The sequence below is a fragment of the Monocercomonoides exilis genome (assembly GCF_001643675.1).
Source record: "Monocercomonoides exilis strain PA203 chromosome Unknown scaffold39-1025343, whole genome shotgun sequence".
NCBI classification, from domain to species: domain Eukaryota; phylum Preaxostyla; order Oxymonadida; family Polymastigidae; genus Monocercomonoides; species Monocercomonoides exilis.
The window spans coordinates 433163-458283 of NW_027150584.1; the positions used below are offsets into that span (position 1 = coordinate 433163).

The following is a 25121-nucleotide window of genomic DNA, read 5'->3' on the forward strand; positions in this document are numbered from 1 at the left end:
ATTTTGAAAAACATAAAATTCGTGTTCAACGCTTCATCAATAATGTGAATTGAATTTTGAAGAATTGTTAGAAAAAAAGATAAGAAAAAGAAAAAATATGGTGCTTAACGAAGAAGGAAAAGAGGAGCAGTCAAAAATGAAGAAATGAATACAAGAGCAACTCTGGAATTCTTTGATGCTACAATAGGGCGTATTGCTTGTTGAGGTTCAAATAAATCATAAGTCGAAGAAGTTGGTAAAGAAAGGCCACTCAAAGACTTGGGAGGATACTCAAAAGCTGAAAGTTGTGTTTCCGAAGATGGTGAAGGAGAAGATTGCTCCTTTATTATAGTTTTAATGATTTCTCTATTGTGCATTGAAATAGCCAGGGCATCTCTCACAACATTCATGAAAAACAGATGATGTTTTTCATGAATGTTGTGAGATGAAATGATATTCTGAGCATTTGCTGTTGAAGAGATCCATTCTTGTGCGTTGACCATCCAATTGACATCCAACTCATTGTTATTAACCTGTTTGAGTTGATTCAAATAAGTCATTCCACTCGCCTTTGACAAGGAATCTGCTTCATCTCCTTCTTTCTGATCAAAAGATGCTTTTTCGTTTCCTAAGACCAACAGACACCAACTCATTGCCTCAGTAAACGAGTCCTCTGCAGCAGACAAAGTCGAATTTTGAATGTTTTCTTCAACTGAATTCAAAAACTGATTCAAACAAAGTCGACGGAATCGATTCTCAAATGTCAGCTTGAGATTCAAAAGAGGAGGTTTTGGTGTAAGATATGAAAAATGAGAAGAATGTGAATTTGAAGCTTCGCTTTTAGCTTTTGTTTCTTCGTCTATTTTGAAAAGAGAAGAAAGAAACTGCATTGTTCCTTTTGACAGCCAATAATGAATTCTGCGGATTATCAAAATTGGCGAGGCAAACACTGAAATAGAAGGAGAAGATGACGAAGAAGATTCGGTTGAAGCATTCTCCAGAGCAGATTGAGTATTTTGAGTCGAAATACAATTCGGAAGGAGAGGTGTAAGCAAAGGCAGAGGATGGAAAGGATGCATTTCTTCTTCTTGTTTCGAAAACAAACAATAAGCTCGAAGAGGATCCTTTTCATTGTTCACAACTTCATTTCCATTGTTTATCTTAGTTTGAGTCAAAGTTTCCTTTTCTGTCGATTGATCTGCTTTTTCTTCTTTTTCTTCTGTTTGTTTAGCATTTAGCGGTTCTGGCTTAATCTCTGTGTTCTTTTGTGCCTCTTCAATTCTCTCAATCGAATTCTGCTCCTTCTTTTCTTCATCTTCCTTTCCATCTTTTGAAGTCTGTTTTTGATGTGCTTTTTCTGTCTTTTCATTTCTTTTCTGCTTCTTTTTCTCTTTTTCAGCTGACTTTTTCGAATTTGACGACGAAGACGACAAAGAAGAAGAAGGCGGAGGAGGGAAGTCCAATTCATTAACTGCATTTTCACTTGTCACTTCTGGGCATAGAATTCTTCCTTTGTTCAGGTCTTCTTCTATTTCTTCTCTCAGCCATTCTTCGTCTTCTTTTGTTCTGTTTATAAGCTCTTGATCAACAGCATCTTCGTCACAATCCTCAACTTCTTTTGCTTTTGAAATGGATCCATCGATTTCTGCTCTCAAAGTGTGCAATTGATAATACAACCCTTTCCCTTTTGCTTGCATCCTTCTTTCCTCTTCTTCTTCTTCTCTTGTCAGCATCGCAATCAGGCAGCAGATGAAAGGCAGTTCCCACAGCGAAAAGAGAGATTGGCTGCTTAAAAGAGAAAGACACCGCAGCTGCAGAGAAACAGCTGTGTAAAGAAGACGGTGGCGAAGAGGTCGAAGCAGAGAGAGAGGAGGAAGCATGAAATGAGAGGAAGAGGAAGAGGAACAGGAGGAAGAAGGAGAAGAAGATGTTGCTGTTAATGATGATGGTTCAGTTGAAGATGAAGCATGTGTGCTTTCATCATCTTGCGATGCCAAAAAGTTCATAAAGGATGGAATTATCTGCTCCATCTCTTCCTCTTTTGAATGATCGTTTTTATTTTCCTTTCTTTTCGCCTTCTTCTTCCCTCCTTTCTGACTTCCCTTTCCGCTCTCCTTCCCACTTTCACCCGCCTTCGAAGAAGCAGCATACAGCATTGGCAGCTCCTTCATTCTTCTCTCCTTCTCTTCTTTCTCTCTCCTCTCAATCTCCTCTTCCACCATCGTCAGACCTTTCCCTATCACCCTCAGCACTTGCTTCGTTCTCCTTCTGAACTCTGTCTTTTGATAGAGCAAAGTGCAAACATCGCCTGCTGTCAGCTCCTGCGAAGAAAGCAGCACTTTCAGCACAGTCTGATCGAGAAACTGAGACTGGAGGAGTGGCTTTTCAGAAGGGATGATGAAGGTTGAGAGAAGCTCGGGGGTAAATGGTGATGATGTGAAAGGCAATTTGATGGAAAGTGCTGAGGAAGAAGAGGAAGAGGACGATGATGATGATGAAAGATTTGAACTGTTTTGCGCTTTCTTTTTGGGGTTCTTGGGTTTTGCAGCATTTTGCTGTGTTTTCTCGGAATCTGCCAGAATTTCTGGCTCAACAACATTCTGAGCATCATTTTCTTCCTTTCTTTTCCCTTCTTCTTCCTCTTCCTTCTTTTTCCTCTTCTCTTCTTCCATCTCCTCTGCTCCCTTCATCGCCCTCCTCACCCACTCTCTCCTCTTCCCCCACATCCTCCTCACGAGCACTTTCGCCATTGTGTTCATTGCCATAGCCGTTTCTGCTTCGACCAGCTGCGACAGCACTTTGCCCATGGCTTCCGTGAGCTTGATGAGCGTGTCTGCTTCTGGGTTCATTCCGTACTGGTTCCTGAGGAGCGTCTTCATCACATTCGACGAGCGGACAAGGCCTCCGCAGGTGAGAGACAGGACAGTGCGGGGCAGAATTGTGAGGCAGTTGGAGGCGTTCATCTGAGGCGTGGGGCACCAGAAGGAGGAGAGCCACTCGCGGGGGAGAGTGGATGGCGGCTGGGGAACGAATACGGTTGAAGAAGAGGAGGAAGAGGAAGGAGAGGAAGGAGATGATGAAGAGGATGAGGAAGAAGAAGACGATGATGATGGTTGTGATGTGCAAGTTGTTGATGAACTAGTTTCTGATGATGAAGCAGAAGAGGCAGAAGTTTCTGAGGAATGAATGAATTGATTGATGTTTTGTGGGTCAAAAGATGATTTTCGAAGAGTGTGTTTACTCAGAAGAGACGCAAAAGGCTCTCTTATTTCATTTAATGAATCTTCAAGCGCACCGACAGTAAGCCGTGATGAGGTTTCTCCTTCTTTTTCTTTTTCTCCTTCTTTTTCTTTTTCTCCTTCTTTTTCTTTTTCTTTTTCTCCTTTTTCTCCCTTGGCTTTGTCTGCTGCCTCTGTTTCAATGAATTTCTCGTCTTCTGTGTGATATGCCCTTTCGAAGACGGATGGGCGTAAGAATGTGGTTGTGTCCCAGGAGTAAATGGCAAGCATCCAAGAAATAGCAGAAGTTGGCAGAGGAGTTTGATGGAAATGGAAATGAGAAGAAGAAGAAGATTGTGATGATAAAGAAGAAGAGGAGGAGGAGGAAGAAGAAGAAGAAGAAGAAGAAAATGAAGAAGAAGAATTCAATGACGAGAAATACTGATCTGGTGAAACAAGCCATTGAATGGGAATCTTTTCGATAAGAGGATCGATCCGCTCAGAAAGTATTGGCGCTGCTTTAGCCAACGCTTCTGCCTCTTTCACTTCTGAATTATCTTCTTTTAGCTTCTCTTGTTTGCCTTTTTTACCTTTCCCACTTTTGTTCTCTTTGGCTTTCTCTTTCTCTTTCTCCTTCTCCTTCTCCTTCTCCTTCTCTTTGTTCTCAAATCCTTCGTTTTTAACTTCGATATTTCCGATCTTCAATATCTCCGCCATCTCCTTTTCTTTGCTCCTTTCGTCTTTTTCCTCCCACATCCTCAATTTCTCCATCAAAACCGCAGGCATAACAGCATTCTCTGGGTCTCTCACAACTCTACACTGATACACACCTTCTGAAATCCTTTTCGCAACCTCACAAATGTTCTCAAACTTCACCAGAAACGAGAAAAACGCATAGAACATGTCGTGTTTCTTCGGCCAGAACATCGCAGAGGGAGGGCTGATGAGGTTTCGGACAATGCCATCTGCAAAGGAAGGGAGTGTGGTGAAGCGAGAAAGTGTGATAATTGTGTTGGTGACGTAAGAAGGAGGATCAGAGGGATCAGAAGGGGAGGAGGAAGGAGGGTGAGGAGGGGGAAGGGGAGGAGAGAGGGATAAGGAGGAGTCGAAGAGAGAATTGGAGGAAAGAGAGAGAGAAGAAGAAGAAGATGATGATGATGATGACTTTTGACTGGAATCTGTGTTGTGTTTGCCTTCGTTCTTTTTGGATTTCTTTTTGTGCTTTGACGATTGAGATTTCTGATTATCGTTATTCTTTTCTGCTTCTGCTTCTTTCGATGAAGCATCAGAAGAAGAAGAAGAAGAAGAAGTCGAAAGGGAAGAAGAAGAATCTTGCAGTGCATCTTCTGCTTTGTCTTCTTTAATCACACTTTCTCCTTTTTCTTTTTCTTTTTCTTTTTCTTCTTTCCTCTTCCATATTTTCACATCGCATATGCTTTCTCCATCAAACTCCCGTTCTTTCTTGTCCCACCACTGGATGATCTCCATCAGAAGCTTCTGACATTGCAGCAGCATCGCCCTCGCTGCCTCAAGCGCTTCCACACGCTGTTTGCAGGAAGACGGCTGGGAGATTGGCAGAAGCTCGGAAGAATCCAAAGAGGAAGAAGAAGAGGAAGAAGAGGAAGAAGAAGAGCTTAATTCTTCTTTATCTGCTTCTTTATCTTCCATTTTTTTCTCTTTCATATCAACTTTTTCTTCAATTTTTTGCGCATTTTCTTTATCTTCTGCTTTTTCCTTGGCAAATCGTATAACCTCTGCCTGCTTCGTCTTCCCTGCGTTGATGCGTTCATTCACAGGAGATTTTCTGTATGCTTTGAGCATCCTTTCAAGTGGGTCCATCGCTCCTTTAGGCTCCTTCTTCTCTTTCTTCTCTTTCTTCTCTCTCCTTCTCCCAATCACAAGATCCTCCAACTTGCTTAAAAGTGTCTGTGATTCTGTTTTATTTGTCTTCGAATGGTTTGTTTTGTTGATATTTTCGTCATTATTATCTTCTTCTTCTTCTTCTTCTTCCTCTTCATTCTCCTCTGCCACAATAGAAGGAATCGATGCCAATTTTGACATGGATGTCAAAAATTGCTTGTGAAAGCGCAGTCTGTTGTGTATTGCAACTACAAATGGCAGGTCAGATGACTGCAGCGGCGTAACCAAAGAAGACGCAAAGCCGCCTGCTGAGAGAAAAGAAGGTGCGGGTTTTGGCTGCTCTTCGCTTTTAGCTGAGGAATTGGAAGGCTTTGTGGAGGAAACAAATGGAGGACAGCGGATAAAGCAGTGTGAATGCGTGGATTGGTCAAAATGCTGCTGGTTTGGCTCCTTTGGGATGCTGTGATTGGCAATGTTTCGATGGTTTTCAGTCATGTTCTCTAAGACATGTTGATTCGTCGTGCCTTTTGTCGTTTTTTCCGTTGGTGCCGATTCACTCTCCGCTGCTTTTTTCTTTTTGATCTCCTGCATTGCACATAACACCCACAATTCTGATTGCTTCCATTGATCATCCATCACATAATATGCTGGAGGATTTCTTGTCTTCATTTCCGGAGATTGAGATAAATAATATGGCAATAAAGGTGATTTTGAGTTTTGAACAACCAAGGGCGCCTGAGCATTTGTTGACGTGGAAATTTCATCGTCCTAAATATTAAAATTAATTTTTTAAACCGCATGGTAATTACACGGGAATAAAGAATTCATTTAAAAATGCTTTAAAAGTGAGTAATGACATACTGCTGCTATCTGTCCTGCGAGTATAGCATCTTTTACGATTGTGATAAGACTTAAAATTGATACGCAAAAGCACTGAAGCGGTGGAGGAGCAAGATCAGGTCTTTGAACATAAACATTTTGAAATAATGTCTGCGTAATATTTTCCCCTGATAGCCACATAAATTCTAGCATTAACAAATGATCCATAATTCCAACCATTTCTCCCAGTGACAGAAACTGACGGAGTAATCCAGCCTCAAAAAATTGATCAATTGAATGTGGTTCTCCAATAATCATTCCTGAATCCATTTGCGGTAACATCAAATTTGGAGATGACATGCTCTCTTCTACAGTGTAATCTTCTTCTTTAATAAGCTCTCCTCGCTTTAGTTCTGTCAAAAAACGAAAAAGCCTATATTGTTTTCAAATAGAATTAAAAGCGAAACCTTTGCACTTATCAGATATCCATTTTGTTATATCTATAAATTTTGCAGACATATTTTAAGTGTTGATTCTCTATAATTCAGAAAATCTGCGATTCTATTTTGGTTAGAATACAGAATATATTATGGGATTAAGAAAATGGATAAAAGTTTGAATGAATGAAATACATCTATTGAACATTTTCCTTCCATTCAACAAAAACAAAAAAAATTCAAAAATATTTTTATTGCTACTATGAATCTCTGTTTCTCAGAGAGAAGCAGAGTTTAAATATTTTCAGTTTTTTATTCCTTCACAAAAATACACAATAATGATATCATTGTACATCAGAAAGTAGTAGTTATTCTCTTTGTTGATGATAGAAGGTGATCTGATAAATTTACAAGCAAATGATAAAATTCACATCTGATCATTGCGCATTGAAATAAATATTCAAACATTGTTAGCAAAATCTTTATTAAAGATATCCAAAGCAGCATTGGACAAAACAAACACATTTGCAACAGTAGAAAGAAAGAGAGAAAGAGAGAGAGAAAGAGAGAAAGAGAGAAAGAGAGAAAGAGAGAGAGAAAGAGAAATCACAAATGAAAAAATAATGTTTTTATTTTTTTAAAGAAAAACAGACAAACAAAAAGTAGAGAGGATGAAAGGATGATGAAAAGAGAAAGGGAGAGATAGACAGATAGATAATTAGATTAATAGAATGAAAAGAAGAAAGAAGAGAAAAAAGATGAAGAAGATGAAGAAGAAGAGAAAGAAGATGAAGAAGAAGAGAAAGAAGATGAAGAAGAATAAAGAAAGAAAGAAAGAAAGAAGAGAAGTTGTAACAGTCTGATTTATTGATTGGAAATTTTCATTTTAATAAAAAAAAAAAAGAATTAGGAAAAAAATAAAATAAAATAAGAAGAAAGAAAAGGCAAAGGATAACAAAATTGTCTTAAAGTCTGCAAAATTCTGTCTCATACAGGGACATCAGAGAAGAGGAAGGAGAAGAAGAAGAAGAAGAAGATGATGATGATGATGATGATGATGATGATGATGATGATGATGAAGGAGCAGAAGAAGAGAAATATTTCTTCGAAGAAGAAGAAGAAGAAGAAGAAGAAGAAGAAGAAGCAGTAGGAGTCACAGATCTCGGTGTGTATTCAGTAAACTCCACAAACTCCTTCTCCTTCAACGGCTGTGTCCCTCTTCTGACTCCTTTTTTATTCAAATTCATCTTCGTCTTCATCTCGCTCACAATCTTATTCGCTGCCAGCTCCAATCTCCACTCTTTCTCCAGCAGCAGCTTCTCTCTCTCGTCGTTCAGCGTCTTCATCCCTTTCAGCAGCTTTACTTGAAGCGTCTCATCAAACTCTTTCTCATTCCGAATCCTGTCCAGCACTTTCTCCAACGCCGTCTGCACTGCTTTCCTCCTCTGCGCCGTCCTCTTCTGCTGCTTCTGCTTCTTGTTCAGCTGCTGCCTCCACTCTTGCACACGCTCAAATAGCAGCTCAGAATATCCTCTCCCTCTCCTCCATTTTCCTCCTTTCTCTTCTTCCTCCTCCTCTTCATCTTCCTCATCTTCTTCTGCCTCTCTTGCCACCCTCGCCTCCTCCTCCTCCTTCGCCAGCTCTGCCTCTTCATCGTCCAGCACACCAATCTCCCCAACTTCAGCCATCCACAAGTTCCTCTGCTCGTCCTGCACTCGTCTCCTGTTCGCCTCCCGCTGCCTCTCTCTCCTCTCCAGCTTCAGCAGCAGCCGCTGGTAGTTGTGCATCTCCTCAATGTCCTCGTCCAATTGCCCATCAATCTCCTCCAGCGTCATCATCCGCGGCGGCATCTCCCGGTTCACCAGAATCGTCATCTTCTTCTCCTCCGCAGTGAAGTCCTCGCTCGCAGGCAGCTGCAGGATGTCCTCCATCGCACGCGGCTCGTTCAGGAACTCATACACAGAGTCAAGAGAGGTGGCTGGAGAGAGGGGAGGTTGGGGTGAAGAGGAGGAGGAGGAGGAGGAAAATGATGATGAAACAGCAGGTGCACGTTCATTGAATGTGCGCTGTCTGATAGCGTTGAGGCGTATTTCATCCTCATTCTCTTCTTCTTCTTCTTCTTCTTCTTCTTCTCTCTCAGCGCTCACTTCATCTGCATCGTCAGCATAATCCTCTGCTCGGTAGATGGCAGGATAGTCGATGAACTGCCCTGCCTCGTCTGTCGGATATTCGTATTCTTGCTCGTCTTGCTCTTCATCCACGTCCTCTTCATTATAATTGTCTTCTTCTTCCTCTTCCTCTTCTGACTCTTCTTCTGTCCCTTTTGCTCCTTTGTTGCTTCTGCTACTGCTTCTGACATATTCTGCTTTGTTTAATGCTGCCCTCTCCTTTCTCGCTGAACTGCTGCTGCTGCTTCTCTTTTTCTGAGATTTGCCGTATTTCACTATTCTCTCTTTCTCTCTTTCTCTCTCTTTCTCCCTCCTTCCTTTTTCCTCTTCTTCTTCCTCGTTCTTCCTCTTTTCTCTCTTCAGAAGGTCTCTTCGCAGCTCCACTTGGCTTTCCAGCGTCTTCACCGTCGTCTCCATCTGCTGCATGTCCCGCATCGCCCGCCGCACTGCCCCAGCCATCCCACTCACAATCTCTGAATCGGATTCTCCTTCCTCTCCTTCCTCTCCTCTTTCTCCTCTTTCTTCTTCTGATTCATCTGAAGAGCTGTCGTTGCTTGCATCTTCAGCACCACTTTCTCCTTCTTTCAAATGCTGCTCTTGTTTTGAAGCAGCAGTGCCTTCTTTTGCTTCGGCTTTCTTCTCTGCTGCGTTCAATTGCTCAATCAGCAATCCCAGCGTTGAGTCCCTCTTCACTCGAATCTGCATCAAAATCTCATTTTCTCCCAAAACAGATTCGATTAATTCGGTCATTTCCTTCAAACGCTCTCTCAAATACTGAACATTCTGCATTTTAACACTGATTGGCTCGTTATTGGATTCCACCTGTTGAATCCTATCGGGGCCAACCAAATATTGAAGACCAACTGTCCACGTCAAAAAATCACTGTTTTTCAAAATCAACAAATTTCAAATTGAAAATATCTTTTAAAAGGCATACGAATATGTTGGGAAATATATTTCAAGTGGTTTTCCTTTGTGTTGAATGAGAATTGAATGAGATAAAGGAGAAAGGGATGCAATTTGATTCTCTTCATCCTCGCTTTTTGCAGGCTTTAAAAAGTTGAAAATGGTTTGAATTTCCAAAAATCATAATAGAAATATAATATGAAATAGACAATGGGATCATAAGCACACCGTAACATCAGTGCTAACAAATATTGAATTTATTTGTGAAATTAGAACAACGTTTTCAGTTTCTATTGAAAACTGATCCTTTTTCGGATTTAGCCAATAGAGGTATTTTCTATCTCTATCAAGAACAACCCATCTCAAATGAAGTCCGTTTAATTCTTGCTTTAAAAGCAATGATCCTATAATAGAAAAGGTATATTTCATAAATATAGTGGATCAAATAAATATATACCCTTTTGCATCATTGAAATACAATTTGTAATTTCATCTTGCGTTGTAACCCTCATTTTTATTGCCATTTAAAAAGTTAATTTTTTTTGTAAAAATTCTTGAAATGAACAGTTCGATTAAGGGTTCGTTATAAAAAAATAATTTCTTATGTTTCATCCACGGAGACTTGACAAGATTAAATCAATAGCGATGCAATCAACTTTGCAATATTTTCTTGTTTTGATTTCAAAAAAATAAATTTTAATGTTTTTTTTTTTTTTTGAAAACCCCGAATTCACAAAAAAAAAAAGTTGGAATATATTTATTATAAGAAAAGTGGTATTTCAAAAATAACTTAAAAAAATCTGAATAAAATCATAACAGTTTAGGGTCACGGAGATCATATTCGCTGATTTCGAATGACTTTCATTCAATTTTTGGTTTTATTAGCGTTAATTCCGATAATATTTTACGTGTACAGAATTGCAAAGTATTCCGGAAAAATTAAACCAGTGAATAAAAGTTCTCGAGCCTTGTCATTTTTGAATGGAAAGGAATCTTCTTTATTTTATGTCGCAAACTTGAAATACGGCATGGATCCGTATATAAACACGAATGCTGCGTTTACGTGCAATAAATTTAATTATAAACCACGAAGAGAAATGCTTAAAGGTGCAGACGGAGGAGAATTTGGAGTTGATTGGTTTGATTTACCTCAGCAGGAAAAGCTTTCTGATAAAGCCCCTATCGTTATATTTGTTCATGGAATTAATGGAGGAAGTCATGAAAGATATCTTTCAAAATGTGCTCGTCGATGTGCAAATTGCGGTTGGCGCACTGCTTGCGTGATATGCAGAGGATGCTGCGGAACGACGCTTACAACGCTTAAAACTTACAATGGCGGAAACACAGAGGATATTCATATTGCATGCAGAGAAATCAGCAAAAGATATCCGCAAGCCCCAATTACGATTGTTGGATATTCTCTTGGAGGAAATATGGTGGCAAAATATCTTGGGGAACAAAAAAGTAAAAATGTTCCATATTGCAGGTATCAGCATATTATCGATCATGAATCCGTCCCAAAGAATGTGATTTGCGGAATTGTTGTTGGAAATCCATTTGATCTTAAAGGTACAAATGAAGGAATATCCATAAAGGAGCAATTAACATATGGTGCAGGACTTTGGAAGCACGCAATGAAACATGAAGAATCGTTGAAGAGTGTCAAAGGTTTTACAGAGTACAAAGCAGCAAAGAAGCATTTTGTGAGAGATTTTGACAAAATATTTACTTGCCAGTTTTATGGATATGACAATCCTGAGCAATTCTACGAAGATGCTTCATCAAAGAAATATCTTGATGGCGTGAGTGTTCCACTTTTGTGTATTTCATATAGAAATGATCCTGTTTCCATCTTCAAATGTTTCCCTGAAATGGAGCTTTCAAAGAATCCGAACATTGGAGCGCTTGTCTTTCCCGGAGGAGGGCATTTGGGTGGTTTTGCAACAACGTCTTCGAAAAAAGCAGTGGACGAGGATTTGGTGGTGAAAATGATTAAATTTGAAAGTGAAAAGTGGGTGAAAGAAAGAAAATTGGGGAATGATGATAATAAAGACGAATAGTTTTTGATAGTTTGGAAAATTCTTTCAAATGATTTTTTATGAAATAATAATTCTAATTGTCTTCGTTTTGTATTCATATTATCAATCACGAAATTGTTGTGATTGATTCGCTCTTCTTTGAACAGTATTATTGAATGGCATTCGAACAATTTTTAATTTTATTATATGTATTACAAATTTCATTTCATGTAATGATCATTTTCATTTTAATACTTTCAAGATGAAATCATTCAAATAATCTGTTTATTGAAAATTGGTTTTTTAAGTATTGACATTGACTGTGTGAATATTCGTTAATATTCTATTTTATTTAAAGTTAAACGAATAATACTAGTTTTAAAAATACATTAGGTGATATTTGAATAAAATTCTTCCATTCAAATAAACCCATTTAATTTAAATAAAGCTTGTTTATTCATATAAAAATTAAAATCCATTCACTAAAAAAAAAAAAAAAAAAAAAAAAAAAAAAAACAGGAAAGAACCCATCTGTCTCAATTATCTAGGACGAGATTTTTCGCTTTTAGAATTTTGTTCCATTCTGAATTTTCGAACAAATTTCTTATTTAATCTTATATTTTTTTTTTAACATTTTTTCATGAGAATGTTTGATTTGTTATGATATGAAAACAAATAAAGTTTGGAAAAAATCGTTATTTTTTTCATGAAAAGCAAGAATTTTGTCCCATATTGGAAAAAAGAATAATCAAACCTATTTGTTGTGAGAAAGCATGCATTGTGGAAATTTTTCTTTAGATATACTGCAACAAATGAACATTCAAGCTTTATATTTTTTTTTACTCAGATATTTAACATGGCTGATCCTTATTGAAATCATTCTTTCGTTCGAGTTTTGATCAAAATTTTTTTCTCAATGGGATTTTGAATACGATTTATTTTCTTTGAAATATCGTTATAAGATGGGTGATTATTTTTGAAATCATATTTTTTTCATACAAAATATTCGGTGCTTAAATATTTCTTGAATATCAATAAAAATAAAATAATAAGTGAAAAAACTTATTGAATGCATTTTAATTTTTGATTCGGAAAAACCATTTATTTTGAAAAGCAATTATCATGCTTTTTCTCTTTAAAATAAAAATTTCATTCAAAAAACTAAATATCTTTGATAATTAACACCCCGAAAAAGTTTATGATTTCAAAAATTATCACCCATATAAATATTTTGATTTATTCGATAATTAAACATTTGCGACTTTTCAAAATGAATTACACATTTTTACCTTTTTTTTTAAATCAAAGATTGCAATGTCACAGATAACGCAATTCAACCTTTTCTTTCTCCATCTATCGCACAAACATCGCACGTGAACACATTCATCAATTTTTGCGATAACCCGATCACAACCAGGCTTGGTTTCAATAATAAGGATTTTCGAAAACGATATTTTAACAAAGATTGCAACTTCAAAACTTAACCACTTTATTAGACCAACGAACACATGTTGTTCGATTGTTTGTGATATCCTTGATCAAAAAAAGAAAAATGATGAGAAAAGACTCATTTCTCTTTCATTTATATATCATCAGAAATAATTATTAATGCAAAGCTCTTTTTGTTGAGTAATAGAAACAAAATTATCAACTACTTTCTTTATCTTTCCGGAAACTCTCTTCTTTTCGAAATAATGAAATTCTGGGCCTTTATCTTCAAGATTTTTTACTAAATACAAATAAAACGATGTTTGCTCTTTGATAAATGACAGACTTCAGGTACAACTCATTATTATTATAATAACAATATATATTTTTGATCATATACAAATTTTCAATAAACTTGACAAGGAAGAATACTTTTTTATCGCAACGAAAACGAAAATGAGAAATAGTCTTTTCTTTATAAAAAAAAAAAAAAAAAAAAAAAAAAAAAAAAAAAAAAAAAAAAAAAAAAAAAAAAAAAAAAAAAATTTAAATAATTTTCAATCACAAATAAACACATTTTCAAACACATCCGATACAAATAATTCATCATTTGAGACGTTGGATCTCACTCATGAATAATGTGACAGAATCCATTGAAGAGATCAATAATTTAATGAAAGAAAAAGAAACTCTGGGAGAATAGGAAGAACATTGAGCCAAGTCAATAAGATAGTTCCAAAAGTCGGATATGATGACATATATTTGTTTTTCTTCTAAAAATGGAATAGTCACAACTTAAGAATTCTTTCTTTCATTCATTTTAATGTTTTGCTTAATAAAAAGAAGAATTAATTCTTTCAAAATAAATCTTCAAGTCTGTTTTCTATTCTTTGAAATGAAATAAAAAAAAATTAAAAGAAAATAGAACACATAATTCTATTTTTTCATACCAACAAGCATACACAAGATAATCAGAAACATTTAATGATAACTCACTACAAAATTTTTCGGAAAGAAAAAAGAGTAATTCATATTGACTTGTAATAACATCTTCATATCCTTCTTCTTCCATCTTTTTCGATCTTTTCCTTTTCGACATCTTTCTTTTCGATTCTTTAATTTTATCTTTCTCCTTCACTTTCAATCTTCTTGAAAACTCAATAAAAAATCTCAAGCTTTCACCAACCATTTCGTCATTCAATGTTGGTTGCTGAATCTCCTCCAAAACAATATCAAGTGCTCCCTCTTTCAACAGGTCATCAATGTTTATTGCTCTGTTATACGCTGCTTCCATCAATGAATAAATACATTTTCTGCTTATTTCTCTGAAATTATCCCTTGCTGTTCGAAATGCACTCACAATGCTGCTGATAAGTCCCGAATATTCTTCATTCCACAATGTGCGTCCACAAAAGAAAAATGTCAATGTTTCGATCCATCTCATAAAAATGTTTTCTTCTTCCCTTCCTTTTCCTTTTCCTCTTTCTTTTTCCTCTTCTTTCCTTTTCCAATCCACATATTTTGACAGATCTTCCAGCTCTCTTCTTGCTTCTCTGATAAAATGCATCTCATTCACAACTGCATCTTCCAAACTTTTGTCTGCAAATAATCTTCCAATCAAAAACTGCCAAGCTGATTGATAACCAAGTCGTGTCAGATTGTGATGTTTCTGGTGATATTTGATTATTTCTTTCGTATCATTCAAAAACAAATCTTTTTTGATTTCCTGTTTGACAATAAATGAAGAAAAATCTATAACATCAAAAGGAAATGAAAATGGAAATGTTCATACAACATATTGACTGATGCAACTCAATGGCAGCAAAGCCATTTCCACCTCTTTTTCAACCTCCTCGTTTTCTTCTTTCTTCGATGCAGCTTTCAGAAGGCAAGGCATGATGATTGAAAGAAATTTTGAAGAAAATCCGTTTGCAAGCAAAAGAAAACATTCGCAAAGATCTTTCAGAAGCTTCTCGTTCTTTCCATCTCCTTTTTCATATTCGTCAAATATTATCTTGTCAAATCTTTCGCACAATAAAGTTTCTTCAAAGATATTAACCCACATGCGTTTCAACGATTTCCAATATCCTACATGTTTCATCAACAAAATTGCATTCTCAATTGACAATTTCTCTTCTTCAATCATTTTATCTATTTTATCGAGTAATTCTTTTGTGAAAACGAATTTAAATTCAGTGTAATTCATTCCATCAATTATTTCCCTCATATCTTCTATTTTCAGTCTTTGACATTCCGCATTGCAATTTTCAAGCTCAGAAAACAATTCTTTAATGAAAAAAAATAAAGAAAAAATTACGATCACCAAGAATTCAAATGAAACTGCATTGAAAACCTCTTAACTTTTTTGCTTTGTTCGATTCCTGCATTTTTGAAACAAATTACAGCCAGAAAACACAATAGTTTATTCATTCATATTTAATCCGCACATGCTTAGAAAGAAGAAGTTTATGAAAAACAAAACCTCAAAACAGCTCTTAAAAATGTGTGTGCATACTGCAATTTTTAGCATTTAAGTATTTTTTCAAAAGATAATGGAGAGAAACAACGCTTTTTCTATTTTTCTTTATTTATTATGGATTTAACGATCGAACAATTTTCTTTGAACTGATATCCATTGGCAAAAGGGGAGATTGGTGAGTTAAACTGGTTTTCAAAATAAGGAATATTATTTCTTCTATTGGAATGGAAGGCAGAAAAAATCATTTCTAAAGAAGGATTTCTGCTGAATAAATTTTGGAAATTGGCTGAACCAGGAAGTTCAACAATTTTATATTTTGATGAAAATATCAGCATGCATATAATTTTTATTGTTCTGTTGATTGCGAAGATATTATCATCTATATCCTTTCCAAAGCCCAGGAATCCGAATTATTGTTGAAATGGCCAATCTCAGTTTTGGAGAGCAATACGATGAGAACGGAGCAGATTATTATATAGCCATTGGGAAACAAATGAAGTTGCGCAAGACACATGATTTTCATACTTTTTATTTGGTGCAAGAGATGAAAACAAACTCAAATAATGTTTTGTTGGATGAAGACAAAAGAGGATGGAATTCTTTGAAAAAGCAGGAACACTCAAAATTATATATAATTTTGGAGCATGAGGAAGAGGAGTAGTTTTTTGTATTTTTGGGCAAGGAAAGTGGTTGGCTGTGTGGAAAGCGAGATATTTATTGCAAAATGATGCAAAGAAATGAATGCAAAGGGATGAGATTGGAGCTCGGCACAAGTATTGAGCTGACCATCATCTGTTTTTGCAGTCATAAAGGTGTGCCCATGTGTTGTGGAGTGTTTTTTCAACGAAGCATGGTTTTTGGTGGCAATGCTGTTGAAACAGATGAAATGAAGATCAGCAGCTTCTGTTTCAGGCCATGCTTTTGAAAGAATAACAAAACTTGAGAGGATTGCTTCAATCACACTCCATCTTATGCCTTTGAAGGATTTGCGAAACAAGCAGACAGAAATCTAACTGTCTCTGTATAACAACCTGCATTTGATGATGTTGAAACGACATGATGAATGCGTTGAAAACACAGAATCATAATCATCCTCTTCTTCTTTTTCTTCTTCTGGTTGCTGTGTGGAGTCGTATTCAGATGCAGTTGGCTTGGCAAGAGAATGCATCAGGTGGATTCACTCTTCATACAGCTCTCATTTCTTCCCTAACAAAAAAGGAGAAAAGAAATCAACAGAAAAAAAAACAGATTTTCTGAAGTGTTTCCGAAAAAGAGACCAAATAAAATCAGTTGCGCACTCAGAAATAAGGAAAGATTAAGTAATAAGCCAAGAACGTAGCATTTCTTTCTTTGAAGATAATATTTATTCACATTTCTGAATTTACCATTTCATTGACATAAGTTCGCACAAAATTCAAGTACAGATAAATCATTCTCACATAATAGATGAATAAAATTTATATTCGATCATTTTTATCGTTCAATTTAATTCGAAATAATACATCTTATGGGTTTGATTAACAAAAACCATTTTTAAAAAAAGAAATACGTTTGTTATTTTTGAAACAAAAATCAAGCACCACTTGATTGAAGTTAGCATTTTTTATGTCAGAAGAGATTCCAAAAAATTTTCGTTGTTTTACTGATGGATCGTATGGAGATTTTTACAAAAACATGTTTGAAAGCCCTGATCAAACAAGCTTCGATGAACTGGATGAACATATTTTTGATGAATTCGAGCCGCATTTGTATCTAGATGAAGTTAATGAATTCACTAAACCATCAAAACGTCCTTCATTTATGATTGAAGATATTGAAATGAAAGAAAGTGAAAACATATTTGATTCGTTTTATTCCCAGGGGATCCAAGAACACTATGAAAGTGAAATTGAACCAATGAGCACATATGATTTTCCTGAAAATGAGCCAAAAGACTCAACTTTTACAGATGGATTTGGTTGCGTTGAAAATCCTCTTCCCCCTGATGATTTATCAACTTGGTCGAGTTCATCTTACCACTCACCTTGCTACGAAAAAGAGTCTCCTAAGCAACTTGAAGTTGTTATACAAGATAGTTTTACAAATCCGAAAGAAATAATTACACCTATTGAGCTTCCTGAATTAAACAGAAGAGAAGAGACAAAAAAGCAAGTCATATTTGTTAAACCGACTATTTCTTTAGCAAAGCTTCACTTGTCTGAAAGATACACAAAAATGGATATTCGATCAATTACGTTTTATAATAAACAAGAAAAAGTATCACATTCTTTTTATTTAGGCAGAGCAAAATTGGTTTTACGTGGACCAGCCCAACAGTTCTGGTTGAGATTTAAAACTACAGGGGAAATCTTGGATATATCTCCAGTTGGAAAATTATTAAAAATTCAACCAAATGATGTCATTCCGGAAGAGTCTAATTTTTATGCCAATTCAGCAAATGTGAAGCCAATCGTGGAAACGAAAGTCCCTGAAAGCTGTATAAAAACATGTACATTGGATGCAAGAAAACACGAGAACATTTATTTTAGGATTGTTGGATTTCATAAATCAATCTTATCTAATGAAAAAACGAAAAAAGGATATTTGGAACATCCTCAAAAGCGTTATCCTATTCTATTATGGATTGAATCACCGGGACAGATGGAATTTACTTCTAACATTATTCGCGAAAAGGGAGGCTTGAAATCAAGTGGTGCTGAGTCAAGTTTTAGTATTAGCGATACTTTTGCTATAAATGATGCTGCCTCTCAACCGAACATGATATTGCTTGTGATCGAAACTTCGATTGGAAGGTTTCAAAGTGCAATGAAGCAGTTTCTGGCCTGTGGAGACCGTTCTCTACAAGAAAAATGTTATGAAGTGATTGAATGTTAAGTTACTTCAAATGTGAAACATTTTAACATTTAATTTGGACGAAAAAGAAAGAAAGAAGATTATGAATGAATAAGTTTTTGAGAAAGAAATCTTTAAAGTGATTTTTATCCTTTTATCTATTTATGAACTTTATGGCTCTTTCATTGTTCATGCGCCATTGTCTTTTCCTTGTTGCTTTTACTCTCCCCTTCTTTTAAATATTTTCTTTTGTCTTTGTGATTTCAACTTATTCTCAAAATCCTTTTTTCTTTATATCTTTTTCATAATTACCTTTTCATTTATATTATTGTTGATTCATAAATATGTTTTATGAATGTTAACGAAGAACCTGAATTGTGTGCACTCATGGTAAGAACATATTCCCTTGCACAACTATATTGTTGCTGCACTGCTGAGTGTTTTTATTATAGTTCACGCGATAGCTATCGGAAATATTCGTTTTATTATATAACGAATATTCTACCCTATTACTCTATTAGTCGCTTCACTTTTATGCTAATTCTTTTTTGAAATAACAATAATAGGGTAGTTTTTTATCCTTCATTTTTTTTATCCGGACATTTTTTCATTGGCGTTTCTCACTAAATAAAAACTGAAAATGGAAAAATCATATTGAACCAGATTTGTATTCCAATTTAATGTTCATACAATAATATTTTTTGTTTCAATTTTTGTTTTTCATGAAGATCATGAGAATTTTTAATTTATTTTTGATCATTTGTTTTGTCCATTTTGGACTATCTTTCTTTTTTTGTTTATTTTTAACTATAAGCCCATGAAACACGCACGATGAAGTTTTATTATTGCAAATATTATTAATTTTTAACTATTTTTTCGATTGTTTTTCGCATTTCATCGTTTTTGACAAAAAATGCCAACAAATGAATATTTCCTTTTATAAAAGAATGCTGAATTGGATTTTTTACAGATTGCATCAACAAAGAAGTCACTTTTCTTGAAGCTGTTTGAACATGCTGCTTTTAAATTGTTTTTTGAAGTTTGACGTCTTTCATTTTCCAATCTGATGAAACTTTGCAATGATTACTTAAGAAATCAATTAATAAGACCTTATTCTCTTCAATTTTTGTATGTCTTGTGCAAAAACCTTCCTGATGTAGTTATCCAAGCACATTTTGAAGATGTATGTCAAAATATGAAAAATATTTTCCGTTGTTTTTATCAATAAAAATATTTGATTTTTAGGATCTTCTTTTTGAAACCATTTGGCAAATTGCTGTTGAAGATGAATGCTATGCATCCCGCGTGTTTTCGATAGCTGTGATTTCGCTCCTTTGCGCATATGGATCGTTTCGTCAACAAATTCTTGATCTTGGCTTTTCATCGATTTTATTGACTCGTTTAACATCTTTAATCAGTATGCGCTATTTTTTCGTTTATTTGATGAATCTTTTTATCCCATGATATGTGAAAAGTTTATTTTTCCCTGCAAACATCAAAAAGTGTGGATGAACATTCGTTTTCTACCTCATCCATCACAACTCAAAAGTCGAACACCTCTTCTTTTTCAACTTTGCTTCTTTCATCAAAGCAAACAGCTCCGTCCACACAACTGCTGTATTACCACTGCTTCATTCATCGCTCTCCTCTTCTGTATCATCAACCAAGTCTGCAGCGTCTCAGCCTCTTCTTCCTCCGCTTCCGAGTGAAAGAGAGCTGGAGTCGCTGGAGTTTCTCTGCTGCACAGTGGGCTTGCGGGCGCTTTGCTCTTCAGCTGCGTCGATCTCGTCGCTGTGGAAGTTGGGCTCAGTCGCTGCGAGGCTGAGCAGAAGCGTGGCAACTGTGTCGTGGACGCGAGTTTCCTTTGTCAAGCTGATGAGTGACAAGAGAAAAGACATGCAGACATCGAAAGGATCTATGAAAGCATTCAGCAACACAGCTGATAAGCTATTGGCATCAGAAAATGCTAATTTATCGTCTTCTGCTGAGCGTGAAAAGCAGATTCTGAATGAAGAAGCACAACATTCGCTATCATCACTAACACCAACATCATTGCCCAATATTGCCATCGGAAATAATAATACTATTATTGTTGGAACTATTTCATTCTCCGTTCTCTCATTTTGCAAACGGATGCTCCAGTTAAAAGATAATTATTCGTTCATCGAATTTATTACAACAAATCAGAAAAGATAAAACTTAAAGCATTTTAAATTTCATTTATAACTTTCCAAAAATGCAAGTGCAAAAAGCTGCAGTGCGAAAACACAAATTTCATTGGCCGTTTTGAGGTTTTGTTTTTTGTCTTTTTCTTTCTTAACACTTACGAATTCAGTGTGTATGATAAAAATATGTTTGTTTTCTGAATATCGTGTATTTTCGAAAATTCAGGAGCTATCTTTCACCGAAAAATTCACAGGTGTGCAGTCGTTGATGTTTTTTAATTGATTGTTCAGTTTTTTATTCATTATTTTTTAAAGAATTGTTTTCTGAGCTGGAAGATTGCAGCGAGGAAGAGCTAAAACAGAAAATTGTTGAAATGAATGAAATGATGGAGTTAATGGACAAAGAAGAATTCAAATCTGTTTTCACAATCGAACTGTTCGACAAAATGCACAAAATGATTGAAGAAGAGAAAATATCATTGGAAAATTCAATTGTGCTGCTGAAATGTGTGGGATAACACAGTGATATTAAAAATGTGTGGGTTTATAGCTTTTGCAAATTTTGGTTGTGCCACGATTTAGAGAAGCTGATGATTGATGAAAATGAGAAAAAAGATGAAAAGAATGGAAAACTCTTGATTAATCTTTGCGAATATCATCTTTTGCTTGCAAGCGAATTTTCTTCGGAATTGGATTCAATTTGCGTGCCCTGCCTTCTGAAAGCTGCTTTGAACAAAGAAGAAAAAGAAGAAACGCAAAAAGAAGTGGAAATGACTTTGCTGGCTTTGAAAAATCTCGGGATGTGGAAGGTATGAATATTTCTATTTCAATTTTTATATCCTTGAAATGCTCCTCTCTGTTTTTGATCAGTGTGTGCTAGAAGAATGGCTTTTGAGCGAGATCAAAGAAATCATCAAATATCACCAGGAGCATCGCAACTTGACACGACTTGCTTATTATTCTGCTTGGCAGTTTTTGATTGGAAGATTATACAATGAAAGCAGCTTGGCGAGAGCGATAGTGAATGAGATGCATTTTTCGATAGAGGGAGCAAGTGAGTTGGAAGAGCTTGCGAAATGCGTGGATTGGAAGAGAAACTTCGAGGGCAAAGGAAAGAGGAAAAAGATAAGAAAGAAGTGAATGCAATCTGGAGATGGTTGACTGAAATAGAGTATTTCTTATTCTGGAGCAAATTGATAAATGAAGAATTTGCAAGGCTTATTGGTAGCGTTGTGAGAATATTTCCAGCAGCAAAGGATTATCATAGATGTTTTAGCGAGCAATGCATTTGTTCATTGATGGAAGCAGCAAAGAATTTAAATGTGCAAATTGAAGATTTGTAGAGAGGCGGAGCCGTTGATATATTTTTGAAGGAGATTCAGCAACCAACATTGAATGATCGAAAGGTTAAAAAATTCCAAGAATTTTTTGGCTATATTTCATATCGATTAAAAAAAAAGAGGATGTTGATGAAAAGGATAAAACGAAAATGAAAGAATTGAAAAGGCAATTATTCGAAAGGATGGAGGAAGAAGGATGCGAAGATTGGATCATCGGATTGAGTAATTACGTTGTTAAAGAAATATGTTATTTATGCTTTTTGATTTGAAATAATGAGGAATATCTTTTTGTATTGTTAAATTTTTTTTGAATTCTCTTCATTTGAATATGGGAACAACATTTGATCGTTTTTTTCTTTTTTACGAAAAAAATGGAGAAAAAGTGCTTTTCTATTTCTAAGAGAAAAATTCATTTGTTTTTTGTATTTTCTCAAAAAAGTTGTGAATGTCAAATAATTGAGAAAAGTGAAATGTAATTACCTCTTTTTTTTCCTTCAACTTGTTTCTCATTGAATTCTTTGACGGACTTCCTTCTTTCAAAGGAGATAATTTTGCTATTTATTTCTTCTTCTTTTATATCTCAATTCAGAACAGTTCATTTCTTTCTCTGCTATTTTTTTTTCCTGATGGATCAATCAGAAAGACAGAATTAACAAAAAGGAATTGATAAGAAATTATGAAGAGTTAAATCTGAAGAAAAGAAACGTTAATTTGACATGATGCGATTCGAATAAAATATCAAGGCAGTTTATTAGAAGATACATGAACGGAAGAAACACTATTTAGGAAATCGAACGCATTTTCCAATTTCTTTCTTTTTTTTATGTTTGTTCAACTTCGAAGTTACGAAAAAATGTTTTTAACAAAATCACTATGTTAATTGTTGAATTGTAAAAATGATTATAAATTGAAAAAATGAATTTTTTTGAGTTTCATAATGAAACTGTTATCATTTCCTAAGCATTCACAAAATAGTTATAATATTGCACGGAAATTCATCATATTTATATCGTCTTTGATAATAAGGAAGTGTTTTATAAAAACTTGTGATAACTTCCTCGTATCCATCTTCTTCTAACTTCACAAGCACTTTCTTTTTCATTGCCTTTCTTTTCACTTCTTCCATTTCATCATTCGCCTCTTCTTTCAATCAACACGAAATCAAATTAAAAAATAACAAGCTTTCACATGTCATTTTGCCATTCAATGTTTGCAGTTGAATTCCTTTCAAAGCAACATCAACAGCTCCGTCTTTCAACAAGAAATCAACTTTTATAGCTTTGTTATTTGCTGCTGTTTCCAATATTAAAATCCATTTTCCGTTTGTTTTTTCGAAGTTATCCCTTGATAATCGATAAACCTGAATAATGCTGTTAATAAGTCCAATGCATTCTTCTTTCCACAGTTGACAATCGCAAAAATAAGAATCCAATACTTGTAGCCATCTCATCAAGGCATATTTTTCTTTCGTTTCTTTTTCTTTTTCCTCTTCTTTCCCTCTCTTCCAATCCACACTTTTTGTTAGCTCATCCAATTCACTTCTTGCTTCTCTCACGAAATGCAGTTCATTCACAATAACTTCTCCCAAACTTTTGTCTGCAAATAATCTATTGATAAAAAACTACCAAGAAGATCGGGAAGCTTGTCGAGTCAAAGTGTGATGTTTTTGATGATGTTTAATAATTTCTTTGATTTCATTCAAATACTGTTCTTTTGCAACATCCTAATTAAAGAAAAGAAAGTTCAATAATCTTCAATAACAAAATTTAAAGAAAAGTTCATAGGGTGGTTTTTTTGTCCGGATAAAAAACCACCCTACGTCAAATTTCCCAATGAGACTCAAAGCCATTAAGCAATTTCCACTTCTTTTCGTGCATTTTCATTACGATCCTTTTTGAAGTGAATTTCAGAAAAAATGGAAGACATATTGAAGCCACTTCTTTTGATAGATTGTTCAAATAATCATTCAATATCAGTCTGCATTCGCAAAGGTCAATCATAAGATTCACATTCTCTTCTTCTTTCTTCTCATTTTCTTCTGTTATCATCTTTTCAATTGTATCGAAAAGTCTTGCAGCGAATTCAGAACGAAGTTCTCGTTCATTAACTGCGTTAATAAATTCTCTCAGCTTTTCAATTTTCTGTCTCTGTTCAACCTCTTCGCAATGTTTCAGTTCAGAAAATATTTCTTTTTGAAACAACAAATATTATAGGTGTGAAATCAACAATGAAAATGATCAAACGAGAAAACTGCTGCTTTAGGGCCATTTCTCGAAAAAAATTAGATTTTCTTCTTCCAATCACCCTCATCCTGCAAATAATAAAACATGGTTAATTTTTTGGAAAAGTTTTGCAATTTTCAGAAGAATCAACAAACACAAACATTATGAATTTTGTTGTTAGAAGAAAAAAAAGAAACAGAGTCAATACAAATTGTTGCATACGCAAAAAGAAAAGTTCAAAAGCAAACGCTGCGAAATCACTGGTTTTTCTTTGTGCAATCAGAAAAAAACAATCTTTTGTTATGTTTGATTGAACGAACAATAATTTTAAACAAAGGAATAGAAAGTTGTTAGCGTACCCATAATGTTTCGTGAAATTTGTTTCTGCAGAACTTGAAATTGTGTTGATTCAAAAATGGAAATGGAAATAGAAAGAAGAGAAGAGAAAAACAAGCAACGCTCCTGTTGATTGAAAAGTGATTTCTCGATTTTCACTAAAGTGGTTCAGACTGACGGAAAGGGCAGATGATTTTCACAAACCTGAGGATCCTTGAGGCTCTTGAATGCAATATCCTTTTAATATTTTGACTGAACTTTCATGAGGTTCATGCGGTTAACAAACAAATCATTTTCATTCAGATCCAAACTGATGTGGTGCGATTCATAATGAAATACTTTACAAAGTTACTCAGTTATCTTTCCATTCGAATGAAGAGAATGAAGAAAGGTGTTTTGATTTGTTAACCAAGGATTCTTTTGAAATGTTATCATCTTCATGTGAAAATCTGAAGGCACATTTTCATCATTTTTCGAAGACATCGGTTGAAGGCAACAACACAGAAGAACGACTGGATATTTATTTGGAATATCTCATCAACCATTTATTTTTCTGTTTCAACACAATCATTTCTTGAAATGAATGCTTTTTTCCGAATCTGCCATTCAACTTAACAAATAATATGTGAATATCTTCATCATCCAATCAGCCTTTTGATCCTTGCTTGTTTACGACTAACGACAAAATGATGTCTTTGTTTGTCTTCTTTTGTCATTCTCTCACGCAAAATGAATAATCATTCACTTTTTGTTTCAGGAAGAAAAGAAATATGCTATTGAGGATGAACAAAATTGATTTTTCAATTCAATTATTCATCCGATGCAAATGCAGAAAGAAAAAGAAACTCCTTTTCCTGTGAAGAATGTGGTGCATAGATGCAGACGCTTTGGAGCAAACTGAATTGGAGGAGAAA

The 25121-nt window shown here is 35.1% G+C and overlaps 7 protein-coding genes across 7 annotated transcripts; 3 read left to right on the forward strand and 4 right to left on the reverse strand.

The window, feature by feature from the left end:
* Positions 1-4: 4 nt before the first annotated feature.
* Positions 5-6395, reverse strand: MONOS_2078 (putative N-alpha-acetyltransferase 35, NatC auxiliary subunit; the record flags this gene model as incomplete). The annotated part of the gene is made up of 3 exons (XM_067871973.1): positions 5-5825; positions 5919-6289; positions 6344-6395. The coding sequence occupies 3 exons, from the start codon at positions 6393-6395 to the stop codon at positions 105-107; spliced, it is 6144 nt and encodes a 2047-aa protein (XP_067722969.1). The 3' UTR covers positions 5-104.
* A 272-nt stretch (positions 6396-6667) lies between these two features.
* On the reverse strand, positions 6668-9961 carry MONOS_2079 (uncharacterized protein). The gene is made up of 4 exons (XM_067871974.1): positions 9845-9961; positions 9616-9791; positions 9419-9531; positions 6668-9364 (listed from the first exon to the last, which is right to left on the reverse strand). The coding sequence occupies exons 1-4, from the start codon at positions 9909-9911 to the stop codon at positions 7279-7281; spliced, it is 2442 nt and encodes an 813-aa protein (XP_067722970.1). The 5' UTR covers positions 9912-9961; the 3' UTR covers positions 6668-7278.
* A 254-nt stretch (positions 9962-10215) lies between these two features.
* MONOS_2080 (putative Alpha/beta hydrolase family containing protein) lies at positions 10216-11844 on the forward strand. The gene has a single exon (XM_067871976.1). It carries the CDS (start codon positions 10242-10244, stop codon positions 11445-11447), a length of 1206 nt encoding a protein of 401 aa, XP_067722971.1. The 5' UTR covers positions 10216-10241; the 3' UTR covers positions 11448-11844.
* A 1844-nt stretch (positions 11845-13688) lies between these two features.
* MONOS_17955 (uncharacterized protein) lies at positions 13689-15418 on the reverse strand. Its single transcript, XM_067870927.1, has 4 exons — positions 15349-15418; positions 15187-15283; positions 14626-15119; positions 13689-14559 (listed from the first exon to the last, which is right to left on the reverse strand). Exons 2-4 carry the CDS (start codon positions 15218-15220, stop codon positions 13717-13719), a joined length of 1371 nt encoding a protein of 456 aa, XP_067722972.1. The 5' UTR covers positions 15221-15283; positions 15349-15418; the 3' UTR covers positions 13689-13716.
* A 1442-nt stretch (positions 15419-16860) lies between these two features.
* Positions 16861-18721, forward strand: MONOS_13694 (uncharacterized protein). Its single transcript, XM_067866419.1, has one exon. It carries the CDS (start codon positions 16918-16920, stop codon positions 18184-18186), a length of 1269 nt encoding a protein of 422 aa, XP_067722973.1. The 5' UTR covers positions 16861-16917; the 3' UTR covers positions 18187-18721.
* Positions 18722-19157: 436 nt separating this feature from the next.
* On the forward strand, positions 19158-20913 carry MONOS_13695 (uncharacterized protein; the record flags this gene model as incomplete). The annotated part of the gene is made up of 7 exons (XM_067866420.1): positions 19158-19183; positions 19237-19327; positions 19390-19561; positions 19620-19646; positions 19736-20235; positions 20536-20563; positions 20625-20913. The coding sequence occupies 7 exons, from the start codon at positions 19158-19160 to the stop codon at positions 20825-20827; spliced, it is 1047 nt and encodes a 348-aa protein (XP_067722974.1). The 3' UTR covers positions 20828-20913.
* A 1721-nt stretch (positions 20914-22634) lies between these two features.
* MONOS_17956 (uncharacterized protein) lies at positions 22635-24228 on the reverse strand. The gene is made up of 3 exons (XM_067870928.1): positions 24120-24228; positions 23893-23954; positions 22635-23837 (listed from the first exon to the last, which is right to left on the reverse strand). The coding sequence occupies exons 2-3, from the start codon at positions 23915-23917 to the stop codon at positions 23470-23472; spliced, it is 393 nt and encodes a 130-aa protein (XP_067722975.1). The 5' UTR covers positions 23918-23954; positions 24120-24228; the 3' UTR covers positions 22635-23469.
* Between the last annotated feature and the right edge of the window lie 893 nt (positions 24229-25121).